A 25,185-nucleotide genomic window follows, 5' to 3' on the forward strand; every position below is an offset into this window, starting at 1 on the left:
ATGGTTCAACTAAACCAAAATTAAATTTAAATATAATTATTATAAATTAAATTTACTTTACATAAATTAAAAATATCAGCAGTCTTAAGTACAGAAAAGGGATGATTAGAATTCACATGAAAAAGAACTGGGTCTTTATCTTCCTTTTTACCTCTGAGATTCCAGTTGCCTTAAGCATATAGTTCAAGTATCCTCTTCTACGTAAAACTTGTTCCAACTCACCTCAGTCTCCAGTGCCCTTTCTCCCAACACTGTCTCTTATAACTTTTGCATCTATACTATGTATTATATGAATGCATGTTGTCTTCTCATTAGAATATAAATTCTCAGTTCTGGGTGTTTCCCCAACAGTGCTATGTTCTTTTACTTCTAAACAAATGTATTTGTTATCTTTATCATACAATTTTTATTTCTTAAATGATGCCTTATATAGTTTTATTTCATATGCACAAATCATGTATCCTTAAACTAAATTATAATTTCCTGGAGGTCAGGGATTATGCTTTCTTCTTTTACATATATCACAGAATCATTACTTAGTAGATTTATAGTGGATCACTTGCAAGGATATATTGAATCTTATATGCAATCCTTTCTATTAATTCTTTCTCTTTTCATTTTCTGCACTGTCAAGTTGCATAGTTTTATACATTTACTGCTGGAACCTGAAATTTATTTGGAATGCCAACAACTAAATTAGTTTATTCCCTTTTTCTTAGGGAGCACCAATTTTTTTTCTGAGAAAAACCTTTTTTTGTTGCCACTAAAATTTCTCATCTTCAGAGGTTAACCCTTCTGACCCTATTCCTTCTATAAACAATTATAGATAGCGGCTTCCTTGTTACTCCTAGTTGAAGTCTTCAATACTCAGAAACTTGACAGCTCAATATAAGTAGAAAAACTTCTAGGCTAGAAGTTGTCCCTACTGAATTCCCAAATTCCCATTCTTTGCAAGAAAATGAGTCAAGACATATTTTGTGCTATGGGTTTTAAATTTTTGCATGGTTTTCCCATCACTTTTTCCATGCCTAATCTCTTTTTCAATAGTAAATTATGGTAGAAAGTAAACAGTTATTTTTGATAATCTAACAATTTCCACAAACTGTATAACATTTTTCTAATCCACATAGTCTATCTTCCAATCACCACTGGACCATAAGCTTTCCTTAAATCATCCCCTTTGTCTGCTATTATCTATCATGATTTCTATTTATTAAAATACTAAGATTACTTTGTTATTATTCCCTTCAAAACTCAGGACACATATTATATTTTTCTGATCAATAAAGACCCTGGAATCCCAGATGGTCTTAGCTCCTGGCTCTTGTCTAGGTTCAGTCTGTAAAGTACAAATGAACATACTATAGGATTCAATACATGAAATGTAATGTTAGATCAGACTCTTAGCATCAGCAGGGGCCTCAAGATTTTTCCTCCCCTAATCTGAACCTTATTTCTGCTATAGAATACTTAAGTCATTATTTGTATTTTGCTTGAAGAATCATAATACATCCAATAGAAGGAATCATAATCTGTTGAGGCAGTCAATAATATACTTTATTTTTTTAAGTTTGTTTTTTTTTACAAGGCAATGGGGTTAAGTGGCTTGCCCAAGGCCACACAGCTAGGTAATTATTAAGTGTCTGAGACTGGATTTGAACCCAGGTACTCCTGACTCCAGGGCGGGTGCTCTATCCACTGTAACTAGGTGGCGTAGTGGATAGAGCACCAGCCCTGGAGTCAGGAGTACCTGAATTCAAATCTGGCCTCAGACACTTAATAATTACCTAGCTGTGTGGCCTTGGGCAAGTCTTTCCAAAAAAAAAAAATAAACTAAAAAAAAAAAAAAGAATAGCTATAATGATTAGCCAGCGATTCATTACTTCAAATCTAAGTTTATTTCTTTGAATTGTCTATCCATTGCTGCTAAGTCTTCTTTTTGTGGTGATTAAGAACAATTCTAATCTTTACCCTCCTACATACCATCTGAAAATGCTTTTCTTCTTCAGGTGAACATTCATGTTCCCTTTATCCCATTCTCACATGACAAGATCTTAAAGATTTTTTTTAATCGATCTATGTTGTCTCTATATGTTCTCAAGTTTATCAGTGTCTTCCCTGAAATGTCATCAGAACTGAAAGCAAATGTAAGTAGAGACCAGAAGTCAACATAAGGATAAATTGGGGGTCTTGTCAGAGACAGGGCACTAAGAACAAGAACTGAAAAAGTCAGCAGGTAGAACTTTAGGCAAGAATTGAAGAAAATTGGGGAAGTTTAGAGGGAGAGATGAGGAGACACTATCATCCAGGGATGGAGAATATTCAATGAAAACACTCAGAATTGGAAAATGGTATTGTGTTGGGGGACTCATAATTGTTAACAACTTGCATAGCTTCTTTTAGAAACTGATTATCCATTTGTCCACTTGCTATTAAGGGTAGAGATGGTCTTATATGTTTGTTAATTTCCTATGTAGCTTAATTATCAGACTTTAACCAGATTCTTTTATCCTCATTTTCAATTTCCCTTCATATATGGATAGATACATACTTACCTGTGCATATATATATGTGTATACTACAACTATATATTCACAAGCATGCCCATTTTATGGACTACATGTATACATTTATGTATTATGTGCTTATAGATAAACATACACGTATATGTTTATGTATAAACTATTCAGATCTTCTCCACTATTCAAAAATGAATTAAGTCCCAGATCTCAGAAAGCCTTCCTACATAAATCCAGCTTATATTAATGTATTGTGTTTATCTGGCATCTCAGGAATCCTTTTTCAAAGCAGTGCTAAACAATTTAGCACAGAATTGATCCCCAGCTCTTTTATGTGTGATATTCTTTTCTATTCTTTTATAACAGAAATATTTTGGAATAAAACAGTGTCTGGCACTATTTAATAAATTCTTTTTATAGCTAAATCAAATATTATATATAATGTGTGTAAATATTATATACATAAATAACTATATGTATATATTATATGCTAGGCATTTAAATGCTTAATAATAATTCATATTTACATAATTACCTGAAATTACAGAGCATTTTTCCCCACAGTAGCCAAATGAAATAAGTGTATTGGAATTATCCTCATATTACAGATTAGGAAATAGGGTGGGAGAGATGAAATAACTTGTCCAAGATCATGCAGCTAATAATAATCAGAGCTGGAACTTTCTCATATCTCATATCTCAAATCTCATCTCCAAGTTCTGTGCCTTTTTCCATTAGACTACGTTGACTTCAGACTCAGATATCTATTGCTGCAGGATCATGGCATATGTTTCTTCTGGGTCACTCTAACATTGGATCTGTTTGGAGTCAGTGAATTTGTATTCAAATCTTGTCTCTGACGCTGAATACCAATATTTAAAAGGGTTGGATGGACTTTAAGATCCCTTCTTAATCTAAAGTTTTGATACTATGAAGTTCTGGACTCAAATCTTACAGTGGCTGCTTGAATCCTAGCTCTAGATCTATATATGACAATAAACTCAACTATTATTGTTTGTCAGAGCAGTTTCGGAACACATGTGTAAATGTGCCCACAAACAAAGTCAAGTCTCTGAGATACCTTTGAAACCTCACCAAAACCCCATTGGTTGATAATCCTTTATATGGGTTTGTGTGTGTGTGTGTGTGTGTGTGTGTGTGTGTGTGTGTGTGTGTGTGTTCTGGCCTACTCAGCTGTTAGAATTTAATTAGCAGTAATATATTATTGTCCAAGTAATTAAAGCTTTCCTTTGATTAAAAACAGAATTGTTTAATTAAAAAAGAAATGGGTTGGCTCACCTTCACTTTCTGCTGGAGTAAGATATCCATATCAGATGATTCTCTCTATCTTCCTCCTTCAGGTCTGAAGGTCCGAGAAGTGTTCATCAATGTCACCAGGCAGCAAGTGGAAGATTTTCATGGACCTGAAGACTATTGGTGTCAGTGTGTTGCATGGAGCCATCTGGGTACCTCTAAGAGCCGGAAGGCATCAGTTCGCATAGCTTGTAAGTAAATTTTTCATTTGCTTTTTTGTCCTCCCCATCCCCCACCCCCAAGGAATGTTTTTGGCTCAGTCAATGTTATGGGGATTCTTTTAATGTATGATTGAACAATATGGTTGCTACGTTGCCTTTCAAATTTCAAATTCTATGTGAGATACTATGATTATCTATATATGAGGCATGTGGTCCAGAAGACTTGGGTTCAGTTAGCTGTATGACCCAAGTCAATTAATTTAACTTTTAAGTTTTTTAAACAACTTCCTAGTAATTGTCTGCCAGTTAAAGATGGCTTTTTTTTCTGCGTTTATAGAGGACATTCCTAATCCTACTTTGATGCATTTATTGATCATTTTTGTATCTGTATGATGTTTTTGATAACTATCCTCTTCTGGTGCTTTATGGAGAATTAGAGGTGGCCCCAGGCTCTTGGAATTCTGCTAAAAGGATACAAGCTTGCAAATTCTAAAAAGGTGAAAAGTTTTCCAACATAGACCTGCCAACAAATGATATTCCTTCCAGTCTAGGATCATTCTGGTTAGATTCAAAGAGGTTTATCCCCAGGTTGACCATAGAATGGTGAGTTTTTCAGCCATGGTAATTCTCAAGGACCAACTACTAGTTCATAGATGGGTTGTGATCTGCAAGAAAAAATGGCCTACATCAGAAACAACAGAGATCCTTGAAGTCTTGAAATATTTCACCAGATTTCAAGAGGAAAAGTAGGCTTTTTGGTGATACTACATGCTTTTTTCCCCAGGGTTCTAAACTATTAACAATGAGACAAAGATTGACTTGTCTGTATCCTTATTAGATTCACTTACTTCTCTTAAATCCCTGCTTAACTGTTTCATAATTTCCTCATGAGTGTATTCAGCAAGTCTGTTTGGCTAAGAGTTTATGTTTAGATTGTGAACACATGGGTGTCACAGTAATGCCAGGTAAGGACTGTTCATGCGAGAGGAAAAGCTGTCAGAATGGGCTGCTGTGTATGACACCCAAAGGCAGCAGTTAAGTCGTTTATGGGAAAGCACAAGCAATATTTTGCTTTGATTTTTATCCTGTAATACTCATGAAAATCTACAAAAATAAGAAGGCACTAAGGACTCTTTCTGTCCCATTGCTAAATCTGTTCTCTGAATTTTAAAACATAGAAATTGATTTTAAATGTGCACTAGCTTTGTCTCAGAGAAAATAGGGAAATGAAAATAGGTAGAAACTGAAAGTATGCCTTCACAGGAGCTCCTGATTTCTTCATGTTATTTCTATTTTAGGCTCCTATGACCTGTGACACAAGCTTGCATAAGAGAATAAGGAAAAATTCAGACACTATCATGAAGTACCATTGCTGATCTGATATGAGATCACCACTGTACAACTCTTAGGTCTATCCTGTACCTATTATCACATACAGTTTATGGTATGGCCCACTGCCTAAAACTCTTCCTAGGGACACTCATGAGATGACTACCCAGGTAATCAGAACCCTCAGAGCTAAATTCCTCTTCTATGCAAATCTTGCATTGTTTTCTTATTCTCTCTCCTGACAAGCTAATAGATTTACAATAAAGGGTAGTCTTCATAAACACAGGTCTAGAAACTTGGACTAGTATGGTTTATATAAAATGACCACAGGCAACCTCAGATAGGGATAGAGATATTATTATCTACACCAAGCTTTTTAACAACAGCTCATGTTTTTAGATATGATGGGGAAAAGTACCCTGCTTTCTTGGTTGTGGTGACATGAAATGTTTTCTCTTCTTTAAAAATGAAACAAAAGAAACCTCTCATTTCTACCTATAAGTGGTTTCTCTCTGGGGGAAGTCACAATAAAATGCATAGACACTTTCTAGTAAGTAATCGAGACACCAAGGACAGTGTCAGTTATTACAGTCTTATTCAAATGACTTCTTGTGAAAGTGCCATAAAAATATGGGGCAAGAGGGATTTATTTGAGAATTCATGGAGACTGTTCCTAGAATATGTCAATATTACAGGGAATTATAAGGAGAATTGAGTTGCTGTTTGAAGAGACATTAGAAGAGACATTTCTTTTTTTTAGTTTTTTTTTTGCAAGGTAATGGGGCTAAGTGGCTTGCCCAAGGCCACACAGCTAGGTAATTATTAAGTGTCTGAGGCCAGATTTGAACTCAAGTACTCCTGACTCCAGGGCTGGATCTCTATCTACTACACCACCTAGATGCCCCTAGAAGAGACATTTCTCAAGAAGTTATATCTTCCTTTTAAATTTGCATTTTATTAAGATATACCCTCATTGATTGATATGAGGTAATGGGGCCCCAGACATCATACTAGGATATAGTGGCAGAGGTGAAGAGTTGGAGATAGGGAATGATGGTCAGAACCACCTAATGAATTGTGCTGCCCACTTGATATACATGTGATGCTTCCTCCCTATAGTCTTTTTTGAAGGTTCTCAGCTTATCAAAATAAAATTTTATTATCTAACAATAAGAGCAATATTAACCCCTTCGGACCTCAATTTACCTAACTTTAACCTGATGGAGTTAGAAAAAAATGGCCCTAATTCAGTTCTTTATTAGTTTTATGATTAAGGTTCATAACCCTTCTTGGTCTTAATTTTTTCATCTACACCAAGAATTAAATAATGATTAAAGTCCATTTTTCAATCATTTCTGGCTCAATTTGGTAATGAAGTTCATTTATTCTGACCTAGAAAATCTATTCTATCCATCTAGTAATCAAAAGGTTCACCTGAGTCTTTTGGATCTGTTCAAACCAATAAGTACTAAATAAAATGTTGCTTATTATGACTTTGTAAGACAAGGATAATAGGATTTAGCGGAGGGAGGGACTTTAGAAATCCTTTAGTCCATTAATTTTACAAATGAGGCCAAGAAAAAAGAAGTGGTTTGCCCAGGTTGATGCAGCTAACAGGCTTTGGGCAAAGATTGGATTCAAACATAGATTGTTTAAGAATATGGTATTTTTACCTGCAGTGCTGTGTGTCTGTATATAGGGTATCCCAAAAGTCTTAGCAGAATTTTGAACTTTACTTAAAACTTCAATAAGACTTCCTAAAAGATTGCTCTAGAAAAATATCAATGCTTGTTCTCAGTCATAACATTATAAAAAAAAAAAGCTCAGTTTCCAAAATGCCAGACTTGTTTTGTTATCAAAGTTTTCTTTGAAGTAATAGAAGCTTAGTTGGTGCCTTAGTGATCACAGTATTTTAATGATAGCAAAACTAAAAAAAGAGAGAATTAAATGACTTACTCAAGTAAGTTAACCCATAGTTAGAACAAAGTCATAACTGGAACCTAATCTCTCAACTCTATTTAAGCCATTTGCTTTCAAACTAAGCTATCTTCTACTTTTCTTACTCAGGAAGTTGGATGGCATAGTGGATAAAATATTGGATCTGAAATCAGGAAAATCACCATTCAAATCTAGTGTGAGACATTTACTGACTGTGGGACTCTGAGCAAATCACTTACCCTCTCTTTGCCTCAGTTTAACCATTTGTGAAATGGAGATAGATGTCCAAGGATTGTTATGAGAATGAAATGAGAATATTTGTAAAGATCTTTGTGAATCTAAAAGGACTATGGAAATATTTACTATCATCTTCATCATCATCTCACTTAAAGCACCATTAGAATGTCAGAAACATAGTCCATTGGAAAGTTACAGAATCACAGAATTTCAAGGTTGAAATCATCTTGGTTCAGTTATGTGTTAAAGAATTCCCTCTATAGCATCCCAAAATAAGTCATCCCACTTTTGTTTGAACAACTCCAGTTAAAGAAAAATTATCACCTCCCAAGGAACCTGTACTTAACTCTAATTGGCTCTAATTGGTGGGAAAATTCTTTAAATTGAGACTATATTTAACTCTTTACAAATTCTATCCATTGGTCTTACTTCATTTTGTTTTTCCTTCAGGAAAATAGTAACTGTTTCTTTAAATAATCTCTGGCTGCACTTATGGTGAAGTGATAGAACATCTATCATACAGTCATGCACCATTCACCACCTGAGTGACCAGCAGCCAATAGAGGCTTTACCCTAAGAGTAAAGCATTCTGTCACCTTGAATTTTTATTACAGCATCATAACTACACATTGCATCATGAAAATGTTGACTCTCCAGTTAATGGCAGGAGCTGGGAAATACAATACTAGAGACAATGCCCCCCCCCCAAAAAAATGAGTGGTTATGTATCTGTTTTAAGGTAAAAATAAATAAGTTGAATATCTAACCCTTCACAAAGTTGGCACAAAGCACTCTCAGGGGAATTACTCCCACAGGACCTCACAAGTCTGTTTGGTTCAATCAAGCCAAAGTTAGACAAGCACGCTGCTGCATCTGTTACTTCTGCTGCTGGACGGTTGTCAAGAGTTGAAATATTCAATTATTCGTGGTTGTTTATTTCTGTGTGCGAACATTTGGCCACTTTGCCCAAGCTTTCCCTCCTCACATTCTCCCTTGCATGCTTCTTCAATTGCCTGAAAAATATTGAGCCTGTTCTATTAACCCTTAGGTGGCTCTACTTTCTGTGAACTCATCTTTTTCTACTCTCTCTCATTATGAGGAAACTGAGGAAGAGGGTCATATGTCCCCACATTCCCTACCTATAACATAATACATGAAGGGAAAACAGTTATTTAAAAAGTCACTGAAATGTGATAAATCCTGAGTAGAAGCATGAAAGAGTCTCACTTTATGGAACTCAAATATGCTGCATGCTTCAGACAGCCCTAAAATAACCCGTGAAATTATGCTAAAAACCAGAGGAAACGGGAAAAGATAACGTTCAAGTCTCATTTTGGTTTGTGAAATTCCTTCCCAACCTTCATCAGCCAGCAACAAAAATACCTGATGGCATGTGATGCTGGAAACAAGTAGGGAGAAGAAACTTAGCACAATTGTATTTAGGAAACAGAATGGTGCTTTCAACGATCACAGATTGTCAACTGTTGGGGGAAAAACTAACATCAATATTCTCTCAGTGAGAATAGGATTCTATGGCTCTGAAACATGGAAGACCACAATCTTGGACAAAGTAAAATTATAAATAAACCCAACTTAAATGTAAAGATCTGTGGTGGGTGCATGTAGGCTGCCATAGGTAAACAAAGATGACTTGATATACTGGATATGGCTTAATAGACATTATCAAAGACTTATAGGCGTAGAAAGGAAGTGAGCCAATCATTCTGTGAGCATTAGTATTACTCAAATAATCTTAAAATATCTCTCATATTTGGTTCCCTTTCCCCCAGCCATATAGCAACTGACCTAATTCAGGGTCTCATCACTTTTCTATTGAACTATAGAAAAGTCTTATAATTGGTTTTTGGATTGGTGGAACTGCCTTCTCATGAACATATTTGCCTTGTCTCATCCTTTTATAATCCATCCTTCACTCAACTGCCTAAATGATTTTCCTGAAGCACAGCTATAGCCTCCCCCTATAAATTCATAAACTCTATTATTTTCCTATTATGTCTTGAATCAGATATAGAATCCAATAGGGTTAGATGGCACAGATGATAGAGCACTAGCCTTGGAATCAGAAGGATAGGAGTTCAAATCTAGTCTCAGACAACTGACACTAACTAGTTGTGTGACCCTGAGCAAGTCACTTAACCCTGATTGCCATGCATTTAGGGCCATCTCCAGTTGTATTGATTCATATCTGGCCATTGGACCCAGATGACTCAGGAGGAGAAAGTGAGACTGGTGACTTAATCCAGCACCCTTTCACTCAAATCCAATTCATGTGCTTGTCATGGCATCAGCTCCCAGATGTCAAGGTCTTCTTCAAGAATGAAAAAAAAAACATTATTATTATTATTATTATTATTATATATTCTACTAGCATTTAAAGCCTTTCTTAATCTGTCCTATTCCTGAATTTTCAGAATTCTTATATGCCAAATGCTCAACAATCCAGGAAAATTAACCCATTTGCTTTGCATCTTCATTTCCTCTCTACTGTTTCTCCTGGCTGTCCCCATACCTGGCATGCTCTACTTTGATGACTCTCAGTTTTCTTATAACTCATTTCAGATCCCATATTCTGTAAGAGACTTTTCTTTTCCTGTAGCCTACCTTCAGTGCCTTATCTTCATTTATTCCTTTTATGTTATATATTGAGTCATTTCAGTCCAGTCTGACACAGTGTCTGAGGCCAGATTTGAACTCAGGAGACGAGTCTTCCTGACTTCAGGACCAACATTCTTATTCTGTGTTAGCTAACTGCCCATTTTTATGCACCTAGTTATTTAAATGTATCCTTTCTCAGGAGAATGCGAGCTCTTTGAAGACTGAAACTTTTTTTAAACCTTATTGAATGATGGATTGATAATAATAGAACCAGACTAAAATCTCTTTTGTATAAGATAGTCTATGGAAGATTTGTGTTTTAAAATATAAGGGGGAATGAGAGAGTGTCAGGGGGCAGGGGGAGGAATTAACAAGTTTTGCAGATCAAAAGAGCATTGGGGTACTGTGATCTGCAATTGTAGAATTTGAAAAACCTCTTTAACTTTACTCTTTAACCTTTAACTCATATCATTAAAATGGAGTAGCATGAAATGGAATTGAAAATAATTTTTTAAAAATACTTATTGTGTGATAATTACTATGCTAAACTCTAGGGATACAATTATGAAAGTGAGACAGCTTTTATTCTTAAAAGGTTCACATTTTATTTGGGGGCAATAATTCAAAAAGAAAAGTTCAGTAGCAAGTTATATGGGAAATTCCTATGGTGTTTAGAGTCTTAGAGAAGGTTAGAAGGCAGAGCCAATAAGTCTTTAGGGTTGAATGGTACAGCAGATATCAATTCTAGTATGCTAGAGAGTATTTCAGCAGAACAAATGATAAGACTTAGTGGTCCTTAGAAACCAGGTCCTCCATCTTCTCTGAAGAATTGTAAGTATTGATTCCCTGTTTATCAAAGAGCTGATATGAGCTGTAATGTCCCTCCATCAGCAGAGGAACCTCAGCCAATGACCACTAAGAAGCAGACTTGATGGTGAGATCTGGGTGTATGGCTGTCAGATGGAGTCCTTCAAAGTGAGAAATCCTATGCTAATATAGTGGCTTCTACCTTCCATCACATGGAGTTAGGCTTGAGTGGGCACAAATTGTTCTGGGGCTCTTTGCATAAGAAGTCTTGGATTCTAATCCATTAAAGTATTCAAGTTAGAATACAGTATTACACTAGAGGATACATTTTTCTGTCTCTTTCCAATAAAACAGATTTATAGCTCCCTTAAAAGATTAAAGAAGATAACTAATTGAAGAGTACAAAGAAAATTTCACCATTGAGCTGTCTTTATGGATCTCCATCTGCACAATGTTCTTCCACATGCAGGGTGCATCTTCTGGAAAGGACATTTTGCAGGTAATGCTTCACAGTGGAATCATGTGGTTGACTTAGCATCTGGCTTCACAGTCAAGCCATAGATCAAAAGGACAAGTCCCAATAAATATGATGCCTAAGGCATGGATATCATTGTCCTCCCTGCCCCGTCCAGCTGCTCCTTAAAAGCTGGGGTTTAGTTAGAAAAAGGGAAAGAAGAGCATGAAACAAATTGTTCCTAATACTAACATATCACAAAACCCATATTAGTATTCTCCCTATATACTTCTATACAACTTTTGTTCACTTAGAAACTAACCATACAGACTGATCTTTGTATTTCTAAATATATACATTCCTTTTTTTCTATAGGAGAAGGTTACAAAATCCAAGGGAGACCATTGTTCTAGTCTGTCAATGTTCAAAAAATACTCTTGAGTTGAATTGAAATGGCTTGACCTGAGTTGAATTTAATTGAAATGAAAGACAGAGACCAGGTCAGATGAGAAATGGTTGAAACAATGAGGAATGTCAGAGTAGCCCCAGTAGACTCCTTTGGGATGTAGTGAGTTCCTTATCACTAGAGTTCTTCAAGAAATACAGAGAGGATAACAACTACTGAGAAATTGTGTAGAGAGGATTCATGGACAAATAAGGATTGGATTAATTTCTGAGATTCATTCAGACTGAAATTCTATGACCAAGGATCAAACCAATATCCAGCTCTCTACTATTTAGTCGATGCTGTCGTGAAGAGGGAGTGAGGGCATAATTTGTTAGAGCACTTTGCTCATCATAATGTATGAATACATACTTTGTGATGTCATATTCCATTATAATAAAAGTATGAAGTCTATATCAGTCATAGTAAGGAAAGAAATTTGCAAAACTGGCCCAAGATTACTAAGATTAGTAAGGATCAAAATTATGCACATGAGGGTCATTTGAAGAAACTAACATCTTCAGTCTGGAGAAGAAAAAGCCAAGTTGAGACAGGATAGGTGCCTAAAGTATATGGAGGCCTGCCATTTAGAAGACAGAACTGTACCTCCTCATCTCTGCTTTATTTAATCCCTTAGCTTTCTTAAAAGCTCACCTCTAGAGTCACCTGGAAGTCTGGTAATCTGTTCCTATTCCTGCATCTTCAGTGGCTAATAGCATTCCTCAAAAAAAGTACATATATATTCTTTAAGAGAAGGTATTGTTTTTCATTTCTAGAAGGAATGATTCCAATCAATACTTAGCTGTTGTTTAGTCATTTTTCAATTCTGTCTGACCTTTTGTACAGCATGCAGGTTTGAGAGATTTGCCCAGAGTTGCATAGCTAGCAAGTGTCTGAGACCTGGTTTGAAATCAGGAAGATGTCTTCCTGACTCCAGGCCCAGTATTCTACGTAGTGACAGACCCTATACTAACAGCTGGAAATGCAAATTAATGCAAAAAGAATTGGAGGGTGGCCCACAAATAGGGAAAAATAATATTTCTATCTGGGAGAAAATAATTAATAAAAGTCTACAAGGAAGATTGGCCCTAATAGGAGTACTTGACATGGAAGTAGGTGCAAAATAAGAGAACCCAGAGGAATTTCTCACTCCATGGATGTCTTTATTCACCAGTAACCTTTTGCAACAATGAAAAATTAGGTATAGGAGAGAAACTCAGGTGATGAAAAATAAAGGATTTTTTGAAAGACATTATTTTCATCATCTTTGACTCTGAAAGATTCACAAAAGGTGGAGGGTCTTTCTTAGAAACATTTTAGCTGGAAATTCCTCTCTGTATAATACTTATAAATACCATCTTTAGCCAACTAAAGAATATTTTAGCAGATTAACCACACCAGATTTGGAATTCCACCCTCTATCTTCTTCAGTAAACCTTTAATTCTAATGCTTTCCATCTAGTATTTATTTCCTATTAATCATGTATATAGCTTGTTTATATATTTCTATTTGTTGTCTCTTTTATTAAATTATAAACTTCTTGAGGACAGGAAGTGTTCTTTGCCTAATTTTGTATCCTCAACCCTTAGCACAGTAATTAGCACATGAGAGGTAGTTAATAAATATTGATTGATCGAGTAATTGTTTCTCCTTATCTTGTTTACGTATATATGTATATGCATGAATATATGTTTATGAGCATGTGTTTATTGTCTCTCCCATTAGATTGTGAGCTCCTTAAGGGTAGGGACTGTCTTTTTCTTTTTTCTTTTTGTATCCCCCCAGTTTTTGGAACAGAATATGGGACAAAGCAGACACTTAATATATATTTCTTGATTGATAATTAGTATATTACAGCTTTCTCAATCTTTGTACTAGATAATGAAGGTGGTCCCTCTTTTCCCAAAGTTCATTTACTAAAGCACTATTACCATGACTAATATCAAGCATGAAACTGGTTAATAGACATAAATACACACAAAAAAACCCATATATACATAGATATATATACACACATGTATGTTTATTTATTTATTTATTAGCATGTTTATATGTGTGTATCTGAATAAACAATATCTTTTGTTTTTGTTTTTGGAAGGCAATGGAGTTAAGTGACTTGCCCAAATGACTTGCCATACAACTAGGTAATTAAGTTTCTGAGTCCGAATTTGAACTCAAGTCCTACTGACTCCAGTGTCGGTGCTCTATTCACTTCACCACCTAGTTGCCCCTGAATAAACAATATATTAAAAAAGGACAGGTCATTAAAGGACAACCAGACAGACATAATTCATGGGAAGTGACTGTTATCAATTCCAAATACTTCTGACTGTGGAAGCAGGAATGACTTTTCTCTTTACTCTCTCATGGGAAGAAGGGGAAAGTGTCCTTCAAAGAGTTGCTCAGTTACCCAGATAGCATCCTTGACAAAAGGAAATGGACTGAGTTCTCACCAGTTATCTTTCTATAATTATCTCTTCATGGTAACTACCTTACCTAATACTCCAGCAGTGGGTATCATGGTGACTGTGAACAATAGCCCTCTAAGCTCTGGAAAGTCCTTGTGTAATCAAGATGGACACTGAATTGTGAATTTTCTTTATCTTGACCCATCTTCTCCTTCTTCTCAGAATGCAAAAAGTTCTAGATATCCTATTTTCATAACATCAGTGATGGGTGGATTAGAGGAAAGTGCTTCCATCTCCAAACATATGGTCCTGACACAGAATCACAGACACAAAATAGTCCCTCTCCTCAAGAAACTTATATTCTAGTGGCAATTGCATAGAGAAATTTCAAACCAACATCACTTTCTTAAAAAAAGTGAAATTTCAACCCAACTCTACTTTCTAAAAAAAGGTAAATTTCAACTCACTTTCTAAAAAAGTGAAATTTCTAATAGCTAAAGTTTCCAGAATGGTTTTATTTTTCTAAGATATTCATTCATCATTGGAACTGTTCAAATAAAAGCTCAATTCAAAGGACTATACTCAGGTGCACACACACACACACACACACACACACACACGTAAATATATATAAATATTTATGTTTGAATATACATGGGCATTGTATAATATATATGTATGTACATATATGCACATATATACCATATATTTAAATAAGTAGATTATATATATATATATATATGCATACACACATACACACACATACATAAACACACACCTATTTGTCAGAATCATGATTTAAATTTGTCTTTTACAGTCTTTTGGTCCTTTTATAGTGTAGGTATCAAGGACAAAGAAAGTTAGAATTCTCAGAGGTCTCTTTGGCAATTTACATACTCACAAAGTCTTGACTTAGTACATTGTTCTATTGGCCTTACTGACTTAGAAGGAGATCCAGGGACTGGTGAAAAATAGAAAGCTAACCATGTTGTTTTAAAAAAATGCATTTTATTTCTTCTTGCTGCTGCTATGTTGACTTTTCCTTTTTAAGCTCTTCCTTTTTTTTGCTTCCCTTTTCCTTTTCAAGAGTGGCCCTGAATCCTAATGAGGCAACTAGTAGTAAAAAAACCTTAGGTCGTTTTTAGGTCATTCTTTTTATAAAATTTTTGCAAGTTTTTTTTTGCTCTGATAACCTGCAGAGAGTTTTTCATAATGTGAAGGGAAAGGAAGGCATTTCTCCCAAGTTAAAGTCTTAAAATCTGTCTTTGTAACTGATTTCAGTGTATTGCCATCCCCCCACAATCATGTGAAAATGCCAGGAATGTGGTGACTAATTGATGCTCACTCAAGCCCAATTTGCCTTAATCCTAGTCTTTTTCTTAAACCAGAAACTTTTGTCACTTTGTTACAAGAAGGTAGTCCCCAGAGACCTTAAATGGTTCAGTTCTCCAGGTGACTTCCTATGGCCTCCAAATGTTCATGAACATTATGAACCATGATGAATTATAGGTTGCCAGTTGAAAATATCAGGGCAAGGAAGAATCATGGATCAGTAGTGGGCAGGCAAAAACAAAAACCTGAAATGATAAAAAAAAAAAAAACCTTAATGATCTCTTTTACTTTTGTTGTCTTTATTGGCTCTCCATAGGAAATGGCAACAGGACAATAATGATGCTCACGTGGCTTTTATACTTTAAAGTTTATAATGTGATTTTACAGTTGGAGAAACTGATCCTTGGATATATGAAATGATTTGACCAAGGTTACAAAGCCAATTATGATTAGCACCAAGACTTAAACTCTTGTATTCAGGTTATGAGACTTGTGCTCTTGTCACTACAATATCAGGCTGGCATAGCATGCTTAAGATTTGCAAAGACATTGATGTTTGTTGCTGTTGTTCACTTATTTTTAGTTTTGTCTGACTCTTTAAGTCCCTGTTTGGGATTTTTTTGGCAATGGTACTGAAATGATTTGCCAGTTTTTTCTCCATTCATTTTAGAGTTTAGGAGAGAGAAAAATAGGATTAAGTGACTTGATAGGACTTGATAAAACACATAATAGGTGCCTGATGCAAGATTTGAACTCAGAAAATTGAGCATTCCTAGCTCTAAGTCCATCATTCCAATGCAGGACCAAGGTGTTCCATTTTTGTTATATCATTTGATTCTCACAATCACCCTATGAGCAGGGTCTATTATTATCATCATCATTTTACAGATGAAGAAACTAAGGCTGGGAAAGGATGTTACTTGTGCAAGATCATTTACAGCTAGTAAATATTGAATATAGAGCTCCAACTGTAGTCCTCTTATGTGAATTTGGTTCTCTTTACCTTATAGCCCCTAGGTATCATATGCCATATTACTGACAATTGGTATGTGCTTAGCACTTTAAAGTTTGCAAATACCACACATATATTTTATACATATATATATATATATATGTATATATGTATATATACATATATACATATATATATATGGATGTGTATGTATAGTGACAAGAGCGCAAGTCTCATTGCAAACTACTGTGCAAAATAGGTGTTTGTTATAAACAAACTTGTTTTGTTAACCTTGTTTTATAGATGATCACAAGCCTAGAAAGATTGACTGATGTTTCTATGATCACAAGGCTAGTAAGTGTCAGAGGTTGAATCCCTACCTCATATCCTAACACTGATTCATTTGTACCACGCTGTAGCACTTATTTCAGAAATGGCATTAAACACACTCATTGAAATGGGAAAAGTCTAGTGCTTCTTGAAAAGATCATGTTTTCATTAGTCATGAGTTTGTTATTCATATATCATGAGTTAAAAAACAAAACAAAACAAAAGCCCAGTAAGAAAATGACCAAAACAATAATACTTCACCAAGAAGTAGTGTATTTACTTCTGGAGTATGCATGGTGATGGGGGCAAAAGTAAAAAAAAAACAATAGGGGAAGGGATGGAATCAGTATAAAGTTGCAGAATATTTAGGGATTTTTTTCCCTTTACTTTATATAATAGATTATGAAGAGGAGGACAGAAGGTTCCTAAATAAATTGATTTATAATATTATAATCTTTTATGATATTTGTTGCTTTGCTGAAATTTTGACTACTTCACTAGATGGAAACACAATATTTTATATAAATCACTTTTTTGGAGAATTTATGATCTGGAAAATATTTCCATATACTTCTTTATTTCCCAAGATATATAATTTCACTCTTGTGGATTATTCTTTCATTGTTGTAGTTACAACTCTTCCCCTAACTTCCATAGCCACCCATGTTCAGAAGTTACTGAGGTGAAAAATTTATCACTTGCTGGTTAACTAACTTGATCTGAGCACATAAAGCTGCACTGGTCCTTAGATTATATCTCATTGCTGACTCTGTATTTAAAATCTTCCTAGGATAATAGGACTCCCAAAATTTGGGCTATATTGATAGACCTTTGGGAAACCATCACTACTGTGCACCAGGGAGATATGAGTTTTATGTATTGAAAAACTCTGGTGAAGAACATATAAACAGATAGACACACATATGTCTGTGAAAGTGTATGTATTGTCTTTATATGTGTACATATATATATATATTAAATTAACAATTAAAAATGAAAACCAAACTGAAATAAAGTATGAATATCATCTGTAATAACTCTCTACCCAATGATTCACTATCTCTAAGTGAGGGGCAGGAGATGTCTAGCCCTCAGCCATATAAGCTGTGAAATTATTTGTTCTCACACTGCCAAGGCAATTGCAGGCAGGACTCGAAGCTCAATAAATCTAGGAAATTTGGGGGGTGAAATAATTAAATGTTTGACCAAATATAGCAAGTTAATTTTAAGTTGATAATTTTACATGGTTCTTGAATTATATTACAAATATACAAATGACCCTTGGCAGAAAAAATATTCCCCACCTCTGCTTTAAGTACTCTTGAGAGGAAGGACCATCACCTACTCAAACACCTCCTATTCAAACACTTCCATTTACAAGCAAACATCCCTTTCCAATTTTGATCGGTCCAGATCTACTTGATTTCCTATACAAAATAAAACATGATCAGTCTATAGTTTTGATCCCTTAATCATTTGACCTGAGATCTTCCTTTCAGTCTTTTTAAAATATTGTAAAATTAGGCTAATCTAATTCTATATTACAGTTCTTCAGATATTTGAAGATAAAGATAATATAATAGCCAACATTTATATAGCACTTTAAGATTCACAAAGTGTCATACACATATTTCTATGTATACGTATATTGTGACATGTTATACACATATATCCATATGTATGCACATGCATATATATATATACATATATGCACACATACACATCTATATAAATATATAAACATATTTGATTCTCACATTTTGGCAAGGTAGCTGTTTTTCCATTTTACAAATGCAAAATCTGAGACTGACAAGTAATGAGTAATTAAAGCAGAATTCAAATGCAGATCTTTATTCAATGTTTAGCATGCTATCTAATCTGCCACCTAGCTTTTCACAATATTTAATATGAATTTTCTCTGCCTGATGTGAAGCATCCCCATTCTTTCAATCAATTTTCATATGAAGAACAATTTTGATTCTTCTCTCTAGCTACTATTCTGTGGATAGTCTCTCCTTAGTAATTGGCTTTCTTAAAATGCAATCCTTAGCTTGGAATACAATATTCTAAATGTAGTTTGACCAGTATTTATTAAGAATTGATATATGCAAGAGCTAGCTAGATGGCATAGTGGATAAACTTCTGGGTCTAGAGTCAAGAACACCTGAGTGCAAATCTGTACTTGGATACTTACTACTGTGTGACCTTTAGCAAGTCACTTAACTCTATTTGCCTCAGTTCCCTCATTTGTCAAATAACCTGGAGAAGGAAATGACAAACCTTTACAGCATCTTTGCCAGGAAAACTCCAAATGGAGTCACAAAGAGTCGGACACAACTAAAAATGACTAAGCAACTACAACAACAGCAGCAAATACATACAAGTTACATCTTTGCCTCTCTCTTACTGGGAACATATTTCTAATGAATGAATGGAGCGAACCCTTCAGAAATTTTGGATCTCTGGTGTTACTCCTTATCACTGCTGCTGCTGCTGCTGCTGCTACTCTAGCTTTCACCTTCATCAGTGCAGGGACTGTCAGTCCAATGTTGCTACTGAGTCAATAACTTGGCAATGAATATGGAAGAGATGTCAGTGATACTTGGAAATACTGAGGAATAAGAATACATTTGTAAGAATAGGGAAATTACAGATTCTGTGTAGGAAATTTTCCTTAATAATTAACTATCACTCTCAACTTGTGGGCATAAAATGGTTGAGGATAAAATGCTAAATGCTGTGAGCAAAAGATCCAAGGCAAAGGCTGGGAGTATTTGGAAGTCAGAGGTTGAGATGGAACCATCAGTCAAAGCTGACCAAGCAGTCAGAACAACAGAAGCAAATATGATGCACAAGTCCTTATTTATCTCTATGAATACTTTTGACCAAGAGAAAAGAGGACCTTGAAATTAAAAAGGTCTACCTTAAAAAGTAAGCCTTTTATGCATATCTTACTTCAGCAAGATCTGATGACTGCCTTCTTAGAGCATTAATAAGACAATAATAATAATAGTAATAATAAATAGTAAATAATAAGATTTAGGATTATAAATTTAGAACTAGAGAGGACATTTAAATTCATCTCTTATAGGCCCAGTATGACTCAAGCCAGTCTGGTGGTCAGGATATGAACAGAATGAGATCATTGGAGATTTTATATACAAATTAACAAAAAGAAGCTCATTTAGCCATTGTACTGGAAAGGTTGTTTGGCAGGGATATATCATTGGTGGTATATAATTTCTCTGCCTCTGTGTTGGCTATCATCGGGAGCAGTGGGCAGGGAAGAGGTCTGTCATCTCCTTGCTTAGTTTTGTTTTTGTTTTTGTTCTTGTTTTGTTTTTACTTAGGAAACTATGTCAGTGATTCAAGTCTTGGTCAATCATGTGTCAAGGATTTTTTTCAACAACTTTTTTTAGTTTTTCTTGCAAGGCAAATGGGGTTAAGTGGCTTGCCCAAGGCCACACAGCTACGTAATTATTATGTTCTGAGGCTGGATTTGAACTCAGGTACTCCTGACTCCAGGGCTGGTGCTCTAACCACTGCACCACCTAGCCACCCCTCAACAACGTTTAAGCATCAGCTAACTTAATGTACATGAGCCTTAGGAGATTGCTACAACCACATCATAGGATCTAAATTCTTCAATTAAAAATGAATAAAAGGTTCTACAAATTGTGCTCAAGGTCATACATATAGTAACAGAACTGAGATCTAGACCCAGACCATGTGATCTCCAAAACTACAGCATCCTGTTGTCTCAGGTTGGTTGTTATAACTCAGGACTTCATTGTTGTTCAGCCACTTTATGTGGCCAACTCCTGTGTGTTTTCTTGGCAAAGATCCTGGAATGGTTTGCCATTTCTTTCTCCAGATCATTTGACAAATGGAGAAACTGAGGCAAGCAGTGTATGTGACTTACCCAGGGTCACCGTGAGTGTCTAAGGCCAGATCTTTTTTGGCAAGACAGTGCAGTTAAGTGACTTGCCCAAGGTCACCCAGTTAGGTAATTAATAAGTGTCTGAGCTCATATTTGAACTCAAGTCCTCTTGACTCCAAGGCCAGCTCTATCCATTGTGCCAGTTAGCTGCTCCCTCTAAGGCCAGATTTGAACACATGAAGTTAAGAGTTTTCCTGACTCCAAGCCTGGCACTCTATTCACTGTGCCATCTAGATGCCACTCAGCAACTGATTACAACTTGTAAATCCAGACATCAACTTTACTAAAATGCATTTCTTCTACATTTTGAGGGTCCCCAAATATCACTATAAGATGATCTAAAATAACTAGTCTGCTCATTTCTTTTGATTAGGGGAAATATAATTTTGTTCCTCTATGAAACCAAAATGAGGTGGACAAGTTCAACTGATAATTTCAATGCCAATGCACCTCAACAACTCATAGGAGTTTCTGTCATCTCCCAAAAATCTTAACAAATAATTCTGACTTTGACTATAAAAAATGACTACAATTTTTCATTGGCTGATTTGGTTTGAATGAGTAAATTATTTTTATATCATTGCATTAACTCCCATAACATTGAATGAGCTGATAACTCCCTAGTGTTGCTGAGCAGTAAAGGACTATTATTCTGAATTGAATTTTTATTGATTTTCTTGTGCTACAATGAACTTTCTAACATAGTAGCATGAAAAGAAAATGAGAGCTAGACCAAATAGCTTTAGAAAAAAAGAAATCTACTGCTCTATGTGTTGACTTGATATGGTACCAAAGGTTCTTCTTATTGGTCACTACTGATTTCTCCAGGTATCAATTATCTACCTTGCAAAAACTGTTGTCTTTTAAAGTTTTGTAAAATTGGATATGGATGAGTTTAATTCAAATGTAGTCATGATAACCTTTTCTATATGTAAAATCACAATAGTTGGTTTTAGGCAAAGGTTTTTGACAAGTTCTTCTGATTTAATTTTGTATAAGGGCATGGTAAAGATAGAAGTTGACATATGATAATTCAGATGAAATCTTTTTTTCCCCCTTGGCTTCCTGTTTAGTTTATTGTGGTATGGAGAATTCAAGTAGTACATCAAGTTTTGAAATAATCTAGAAATATGATTAGTCTCCATTTCCTTGCTCCATGTTGAACATATGTGGATTCTAGCCATTGAAATAGTTTAATTTTATCCAAAGTGATCATGTTAGTAGTGTTGAATGAGTCTTCCCTTGGGAACCAGTCAGTTCAAACAAATAATTTTCCATTAGAAGACTCTCTACCACCTCATGGATAAGAGTAGCTATCACTTTCCAGTAGATCTGTGTTTGTCCCTTCCTGATAAATAAGCCATTAGTGTAATCTGGAGCATGGCTTTTTGTATTGAGAAAGATACTCCCAGGGGAACAGCAGATAATAATTTCCAGTTCTAATATGTGCAGAAAAAGCTGAGTATTCCATACCAGAGCTCATTCACAGTAACTATTATTACATCATTCTCTATATGGTCTTTCACTGTACTGCAACCCAGTAACTGAATCATAAGTTTAAAGGGTTATGGAATTTATGGATCCCTGAATGGGAGAAAACTATTCGTTATAACTCAAAGGATAAGGAAGAAAATGAGAAGATGGATCTCATTACCTCTTTGCTAATAATAACCATCCTTTACATCATATGAAATAATGAACAATTTCATAATTATCTCACCCAAAAAGGACATTGCTTATCTGTAGGAGAAAGAAACAAGAAGGAAAAAATCTAATGAAGGGGAATACACAGATTGCTATTTTAAAAAAGTGTCCAACTGAACTTTTGAATTGCTAAAATCAAGTTTAATGTATTTATATAAAATTATGAAAAATATATCATTTAAAGCCTATTCCTTTCTAGAGACCTTCTTTCATGTTATTAAACAATGAAGAAAGTTAAATTAATAAATTCATAGTTTGTATTTTGAAATACTCAAATCAAACAAAAAATGCATCATCACACAGAGTAGGGAGGAAAAAATATTTTTTACTCAGGAAAGCATTGTAAATAAGCTTCCTAGCTTTAATATTCTATATAGTTCAGGGACAGCTGGAATTGTAAATGTGCTATGAAATTAGCAAATGTTCTTCTAGTCTCTCAATAGTAGAAAATTCCAAAAATCCCTTTAAAAAATAATATAGAACATGATCACATGAATATCACTTTAACATGGCCCCCTAAAGAAGAGTATTGGGGGAGTGAGGAGTGTGGATGTGTGTGGATGTGTGTGTATATTTGTGTATATATACATTCATTGCCAAAACTAAAGAACTCTGCTTTGCCAAAACAAGAGGTTAGCAATCGGAGATTGGAATTCAGGAATCTCAGGTTTTGTTCTGGCACTGACACTCTCTGAGACCAGCGGCAAGCCAATTAACCTCACCATGCTCCGGTCAGCCACGCATCAAAGGCTAATGGTGCAACTTGTTTGTAAAGTGCCTTGAGCCCCTAGTAAAGGGCACCACACCAGTGCAGAACATTTCTATTGGACTGGAGGGCATTGTATTTTTTAATTGTATGTTTGGTTGGATAGGTTATAGATTTTTGGTATTGTTTTTGTCATTGAATGCCTCCCCTCATCCCTGGTTACAAATAAAAAAGCTAATAGGTAATCTCATTCTATTACCATTTTCCAGGGTCCCCAGAGGCCTGAGAGAATGGTACAAATTACATATTAATAATGTATTCTTTAGTTCATAATGATAAAATATATTACATTTTTAAAAGAACTATTGTAGCTGTGCATTTGCCATGGATTCATTAGAAAAGTGTTATATTTTTTGTTGTGTAGATAATACAAGTATAAACTTACAAACCAATGAAATTTTGGTATTTCTTTGGTATTTCTGTTTTAAAACTCTCATGGAAAATTGAAAGACCTAGAAAGAGGCAGGTGGGCATTCAAAACTGATTCATTGTATTTGAAACAATTCGGTTTCTCAGAAGTCTCATAGAGCAGAAAATAGATTGCTTTATTTTATTTTGAGCAAATGTATACAAGATTAACTTCTCAAGATATCTAACCAGTTTGCTGGACTCTTTGCAGATTTAAGGAAAAATTTTGAGCAAGATCCTCAGGGAAGGGAGGTGCCTATTGAAGGGATGATTGTCCTACACTGTCGTCCTCCAGAGGGTGTCCCTGCCGCAGAGGTAAGATGGATTTGACTCGTGTCTACAGGGTGAGATTATGCCTGAGATCAGCAGGTGAGATCAGTTAACTGTTGATGTTAATAGGTGCATATGCTATGTGAAACTAAATATTTTAAATGCTAAGTAAATAGTCAGATAGGACAAATAAGAAAAACTAGGGAAAGAATGTTTGCATTTAATGTAACATACCCATTGTCTCCTTGTCACAAAATCCTACATATGAAGAGGCTATTTTTTCCCATAACTTTGCTTTCAGAATCTAATTATCATTAAAAGAAGATAGCACTGTCCTTTTTTCTATTATTTCATAGAAACTATTGATGTTACATTATCTTAAAAGTATCAAAGTCAGACAAGGTCATAGGAGAGGACCGACAATTGTGTTCATGAAGGTCCTGGAGAGATAATTTCTGATTTCCATGGTGGTATTATGTTATCATATAATGTGCTTCTTTTCTTATGGAGCACTATATATGAAATATGCAATTATTGAAATCAATGATATTTCTTAACTGTTTTTACAAAAGGCACTTAGGTGACTCAGTGGATATTATGTTAGACTTATAATCTAGGAGTTCTGAGTTCAAGTTTGACCTCAGATATTTACTAGCAATATGAATCTGGCCAAGTCATTTTACCACTGCTTCCCTTAGTTTCCTCATCCTTAATATGTATCTTTAATAGAACCTACATCCTATAATAGTTATGAAGATCAAAGGAGATAATATTTATGAAGCACTACACAAAACATAAAGCACCATATAAATGCCAATTATTGTTGTTTTGATGATGAGAAAGATGATGAGGATGGTGGTGAGGATGAGGATGAGGACAAAAATGAGGATGATAAGGAAGATTATGATTATAATGACATTCTCTAGCTCTTCTATTACATTGTAGGGATACAATCGATGATAACAACACAGTAGTTACTGTTTTAAACTGGCTGAGTGTCATTTTTCTTATCTGAACTGTGATAATATTAGTACTTTAACTGCCTGCTTCAGTTGGTGATCGTTTAAGCCAGATAAGAGAATTGCATAAAGTTCTCAGTGCTTTAGCATAAATGGGTAAATAATATATTATAATCAGATCACACCAGTAATATTCTTCTAAGATTATAAGCCAGATAGTTGTCACCAATGCTGTCTTTGAATTCCCAATAAACACAGAGAAATGATTAGTAGAACACAGAAGCTATCCATTGCT

At 35.0% G+C, this 25,185-nt stretch overlaps 1 protein-coding gene across 12 annotated transcripts in view; it reads left to right on the forward strand.

The window, feature by feature from the left end:
* Positions 1 to 25,185, forward strand: part of UNC5D (unc-5 netrin receptor D) — a 789,424-nt gene that overhangs the window by 442,147 nt on the left and 322,092 nt on the right. For 11 of the 12 annotated variants that reach the window (XM_074208625.1, XM_074208642.1, XM_074208633.1 and 8 more), the window contains exons 3-4: positions 3,881 to 4,024; positions 23,873 to 23,976. In XM_074208625.1, coding sequence (XP_074064726.1) covers positions 3,881 to 4,024; positions 23,873 to 23,976 — 248 coding nt within the window. Of the gene's footprint in view, positions 1 to 3,880; positions 4,025 to 11,287; positions 11,421 to 23,872; positions 23,977 to 25,185 lie in introns of those variants that run through there. The other variant, XM_074208696.1, reaches the window with a different exon arrangement.

Source organism: Macrotis lagotis, chromosome 1 (genome assembly GCF_037893015.1).
Source record: "Macrotis lagotis isolate mMagLag1 chromosome 1, bilby.v1.9.chrom.fasta, whole genome shotgun sequence".
Taxonomy (NCBI): domain Eukaryota; kingdom Metazoa; phylum Chordata; class Mammalia; order Peramelemorphia; family Peramelidae; genus Macrotis; species Macrotis lagotis.